The 5509-nt window shown below is 43.5% G+C and overlaps 1 protein-coding gene across 2 annotated transcripts; it reads right to left on the bottom strand.

Annotated features, from left to right (window-relative positions):
* Positions 1 to 1294: 1294 nt before the first annotated feature.
* On the bottom strand, positions 1295 to 3570 carry dmrta2 (DMRT-like family A2). 2 transcript variants are annotated; one of them, XM_005734038.1, is made up of 2 exons: positions 2710 to 3570; positions 1295 to 2338 (listed from the first exon to the last, which is right to left on the bottom strand). In XM_005734038.1, exons 1-2 carry the CDS (start codon positions 3167 to 3169, stop codon positions 1449 to 1451), a joined length of 1350 nt encoding a protein of 449 aa, XP_005734095.1. In that variant the 5' UTR covers positions 3170 to 3570; the 3' UTR covers positions 1295 to 1448. The 2 variants fall into 2 exon arrangements, with proteins under 2 accessions (XP_005734095.1, XP_005734096.1); XM_005734039.1 differs by having other exon boundaries at positions 1295 to 2335.
* Between the last annotated feature and the right edge of the window lie 1939 nt (positions 3571 to 5509).

Genomic DNA, 5509 nt, shown 5'->3' with positions numbered 1-5509 from the left:
TGTAAACCAACTATAGGAACCTTCGGGTGTCCACCAGCTGAATCTGACCTGCTGGCGCGTTACAGAAGCATATAATCTCATACCAGCAAAAAACAACAACTTTTTGTTCTCCTGTACAGTATACTTATTGATCAAAGCTTCGCTCTACATGTACTTGAAACTATGCTGGTGGCTGTAGTAATATCGGGCAAACTATATAAGAGCGAGAAGAAAAAACATCTGTGTCTGACCCTGAGTGAACCAGAAGAGTCAAAACCCCAAAGGAGTTAGTTTATTAAATGTTTTGTTATAGTGGGAATATTGGCTATTTGTGTCAAGTCAGATGTGTGCGTGTTGTGAGCCAGATTGGCACTGACTGGATTATAAATATAAAATATTCTGTCTGCTTTGTAAGATTCTGTAGAAAATGTCCTTTTTTTCTTGTTAAAAAAAGAAGAAGTAGAATGTACTGTTATATTTGTCATTTTTAACCCTGCTATCTATCCAGATGAAATGCCTTGGATTTGCTGTAAATTGATAGCATTCTGTGTCCTTTCCATATCAGAATATCTGGGGTGACCTTTGCAGAATAAATAGATTTTACGCAGGAAAGGTTTATCCGTGAAAGCATCATTAATAAGTGTGATGTTCCACTTGTTTAAAATAACATTTATTTTTTTTCCAGCGTTTTGATACATTGTGACAGCACAGCGTGTAACATCTGAGGAGGAACTAACTGAATCCAACACTTTGTCACAAAATATTTGCGCTGACTAATGGATAAATGAAAAGTCAAATATAGGCATAGTGATTTCATATTACCAAATGCAATATATAATACAGGCAGTTGGACATAAACTAAAGACAAAATGAAATACAAAGGTGAGATAACTGAAATAATACATAAGAAAAAGAAACATGAATGGCATTTACACGTTATAGATCAACTTTTACAGCAGGAAACGGGGTTAACAAGTAAACTACGTGTTTTAATAACTTATTTTACTCGTGCGTGTGCGCGCGTGCGTGTGTGTATGTGGTAAAATTTGATAGGCTCTAAAAAGTCAGAACTCTTTGATAAATAATTTCTTCGTACTTCGTACTTTTGCTTTTGTGTGTCAGTTTAGTTTTTACTCTTCCAGCCTGATCGGGATTCATTTCATTCTGCAGTCTATAAATACATTCGGTTTTACGTCATTTTACTGATGGCGTAGTAAAGTTCAAACATAGGGGTTGCCATTCAAACTTTTGTGGTCTAACATATAAAATTATTTTGGAGAGTTACACATAAGTGGTTTAGTTTCTTTTCTTCTTTTTTTCCTTTTTTTTTAAATCCCTCTCAGATCATTTGACTACAAGCCAGATAATCCTATTATGTACAGCAGCCCGTAGCCAGAACACATCACACATTTTCAACACTTGTGGCTACAAATACAATGGAATGTGTCTCTATGATCAGTCCACCGGCTTCACTGTTTCTCCGGCGTGTTGTTGACCAAAGGCCCATACAGGCCGCTGGCATAGCCTTGCTCCTTGTGCAGCATTGTCCTGTCTCTTATCAGGTCGCTAAATGCATAGTCCATTGGAGGTCTGAAGCCCAAAGTGGGCATGAGCCCGGTGGTGGAGTAAGGTGTCATGAAAGCCAGTCCCCGGCTGTGCGCCGAGTAGGCCAGCCGCAGCGGGTTCAGTCCCAAGTGTGTGCCCAGCGGGTAGGTGCTAGGGTCTGCGCCAAAGTGCGGTGCGTTTGGCTGCAGAGGAGAAAACGCAGAGCGGTTGCTCAGCGTCATAGCCCCGGGGAGCATGGGCCTCGTCGGGGCTGTTGTGGTTGCGGATGCCGCCGGAGGCTGCTGCGCATTTTGGAGCATCCTCTCTGCCGTCCACGTCTCGTCTGGCCCGGCCTTTTTGGGGCCCTGAGCGCCGCTGTTGTTGAGGATCTGCTCGATGGCCTGCACCACATCTTTGCCACAGCCCTGCAGGACGAGCTCCAGGACGCTTCGCTTGTGGCTGGGAAATACTCGGGTGAGGATGTCGATGGCGTTCATGTGCCGAGAGGCCGCAGAGGAAGGGGAAGGCTCCTGCTCGTCTTTGTCGGTCTCAGAACCCGAATCCGAGCCGATGGAGCTGACGGACCCTGGAGTTTCTTCTCCGTCTTTCAAAGGCTTGGATACCGGTGAGCTGATGAAAGACTCGCTATCCCCGTTCTCCGAACCAGAGCCTCCGTGGCGGCCGTCCGGGGACGAGATGCCGGGGGCTGAGTCACCTTCGGTGGAAGCCGGTTTCCCCGCAGATGGTTGAGGTGTGGCGGACCCGGAGAGCTGGTTCTTAGGAAACAGCTCATACTTCTGGATGCTTGAATCTGCTGACAGAACCAGAGTGTGTAAGATTGAATGAAAGCATAAAACAGAAGGCCATCAAAAGCGTATCAGCACAGAGTCATAATCAGTACAACAATCACATCAATAAAGAGGCAGTAAAGCGACAGACATACCAGTATTCAAACAGCAGATTTAACACGTGAGCTCAAATATCAGAATTTAATCTGTAAAGGTTAAACAAACATCATCAGCATTTATGCTGTGACAGCTGATTAGGCTCAATGTTTAGGGTTAAATGATTCTGCGTTTAACAGAGTCGCAGTTTGATGACAGATAAAGCCTTTTAGTTTAACACACTGATTTGCTACCTTCTCACGCGCTTCTTAAACATTACAGCGAAGCTTGATCCGCTCACCTGAGTTGCTTTCGCTGCTGACGGAACCAAACACTTCGTAGTTCGGCCGGGGTGGGATGATGCCGTTGGCGGCGGCGATAGCGAGTCCTTCCGCCGTGCCATAGAGCAGCTGCAGCTCCCGGGCTTCGTTCTCCTCCTGCGCCTGCTGCCGCCGGAGCGCCACCTGAGCCGCCATCACCCGCTGCCTCTCTGCGATCAAGGTGCACTTGGCGCACATGCAGTCCTTCCAGCGGCAGTAGCGCTTGTGGCCCTTCAGCGCGGACACCACGCCGTGGTTCCTGCAGCGGGCGCACTTCGGAGTGCGCGGGTACTTGTCTGCGGCCCGCAGGAGGATCGGGGGCCCTCGCAGCAGGTTACCGGCCATGGACACCGGAATGGAGGCTGCCGCGGCCGCTGCCGCCGCTCCGGGGTGGATTTGTGAGGCGGAGGAGGCTGTGGGGAGCTCCGGTCTCAGATCCATGCCCGCGTTCCTCACCAGCAAAACTAACGTTTTAACGAGAAATCGGCGACGTTTGAACGATCTGCTTTAGTTAAACCGACGTTGGACTGATCACATCTGTCCGGCGGTTCTTAGCACCTCCGGGCAACAGGTGAAGCCACCGATTTCTGCTGTCAGACAGAAACAGGAGGGGAAAAAAATAACAATTTATGATCGAAAGTCTGGTGGAAACTGTCCAAGTGTTCTCTGCCGAAGAAGCAAAAATCTGACTTTAAAGTCAACTTTAAATCCGACAAGAGTCTGAGCAGAGAGGAGCGATCATTCCTCCCCGACAGAAAGTTCAAACTGTCCAGGAGGAGCTGAGGTTGTTACTCGCCGCAGCCTGAGACACTAACTTCCTCCAGAGATTGTCAGTGGATACAGATCCCTCTCTCCTCTCTCTATTGTTGCTCCTACGTTTTCATTAGACAAATTTGACAACAATGTGGCGTCTGTCATTGGCCAAAGGGGGAAGGAGCAATCTGATTGGCTTGCCTCTTTTTTCAACTGTGTCCACCTGAGTTCTTTTTTCCAAATATCAAGTGTTAAGAATCTGAAGGGAGTTCCCGGAAAGCTCAAATCGATGCAGTGTATTACCCCCAAAACAGAATTTCATAGATTTAAAACAATAGCCCGTGTTTTTTTCCATTATTGTGGTAAACCAGACTTCCGGTGCGATGCCAAACAGGACAATTAGAAATGTAATGAAAAAAAAAACTTAAAATGAAGGAAATTTTCAAACGTTCCAGGAAGTTTCTGTATATATCTCGATTTTAAAAACTAGTTTAACTTGGCGACATGATTGTTAGGATATGAAATCGCTATTCCTGCATCTACATCCAATCGCAGAATATTTTTAAGACTTAAAATACTCAAAATAAAAGATGATGCGTGACTGTAATCTCATCCGTAAAGGTAAGTATCATTTATTTCATTGGTTCAAAAAGAGGCAAGATTTTTCTCTGTCGACACACAATATATATTTTTTCGTAATATATTTGCTACAGAAAGTGGAAGAAGCTGTCGATGCTGCTAAATGTCGCGGGAAAACCAGAGCGTTCACATTAATGTCAACGCCAAGCTTTAAATATTTGTTTCGCACATGATCCGTTTAAAAGTTAAAAAGTACAGAAAATGTGCCACTTTTTGTTTCATCCATATACTGCGGACTGCATGAATATGTTGTTCTCTGCTTGGTGATTTAAACACGCGAGTTAGACCAGTTTTCATCCGAATTTCGTTTTTTGTCTTTTTTTCCTCCACATTTGAAGCTTGAAACGGTAACATAAATTATTAATGACGACTTTGGTTCTATATTAGGTGTTTCTCTTTTAGTTATTGAAATAATAATAATAATAATAATAATAATAATAATAATTTTTAAATAGTGTTTTCTTTTTTTAGGTTCCACAATTTCGTTTGCTCTGATTTTGTTCACCTCATATATAAATATTTTTTTCCGTTTATTTCAGCATTTTTAAAAAAAATTGCATTTAAAAAAATAGTTGTTTATTTATTGCAAAAGCATTTTGATTAGATAATAAAAAGTAAGTAATCGCTGGGTAAAAATTTTAACATTAGTTTATCATTCATAGCTCGGCGAGTTTTAAAAATAAAATACTACCTGAACGGATATAATAATAATAATAATAATAATAATAATAATAATAATAATAATAATAATAATAATAATAATGACAGTAGTATTGATAACGCTTAAAGACAGAAGAGCGGCTTTCCGTTTTAATTCTTTGCTCTGCTCCTTCTATGAACCGGGGAAAAATAAAATAAAATAAAAACTGGATTAACAAATTGCTTCCGCCCTCCTCTGTTGTCCTCCATAAAATAAGCGCTCTCCTTTGGGTTCTGCTTTGTCCTCCAGTCACCCTCCATTACCTGAAAAGCGATAACGCTCTCATGCTTCCTGAGATTTAAGAAGTCCGCCGCGCACAGAGCTACAAAAAGGGCATCGCGCGCAAGCCACCTGCTCCCTCACCTGTTCACTGATGATTCGTGCAGCTACTGGAACTCGGATTTTTTGAAAGTTATAGCTCTGATGGTTTAGTTCTGCTTCCCCCCCCCCCCCTTTTCTTTCATCAACAATTGCTTGCACCTTAGAGGCCGACAACAGTCTTTGTGATCCACAACAACATCTTTAGCTGGAAGAAATGGTTGCTCGGTGTGCAGCAGCGAGTGTGTGCAGCCCTTCCTCTCTCTCCCCTCCCAGGCTCATTGTTTACTTTCTGAATCACTGTAAGCAAATGCCATCTGTTTCCCTCGCCGCTGTCATCTGCACCTTAATTACCTAGCCAACAGGCTAAT

This window comes from Pundamilia nyererei, unplaced genomic scaffold (assembly GCF_000239375.1).
Source record: "Pundamilia nyererei isolate P.nyererei 1_Seehausen unplaced genomic scaffold, PunNye1.0 scaffold00056, whole genome shotgun sequence".
Lineage (NCBI taxonomy): Eukaryota > Metazoa > Chordata > Actinopteri > Cichliformes > Cichlidae > Pundamilia > Pundamilia nyererei.
This window is presented reverse-complemented; position numbering and strand designations above follow the sequence as displayed.

Bases quoted from the DNA above. Each gene is read 5' to 3' on its own strand.
- dmrta2 (XM_005734038.1), bottom strand. From the start codon at position 3,169: ATGGATCTGAGACCGGAGCTCCCCACAGCCTCCTCCGCCTCACAAATC. The intron at 2,339-2,709 runs GTGAGCGGATCA...TGGTTCTGTCAG, and splicing joins CAGCAGCGAAAGCAACTCAG to CAGATTCAAGCATCCAGAAG.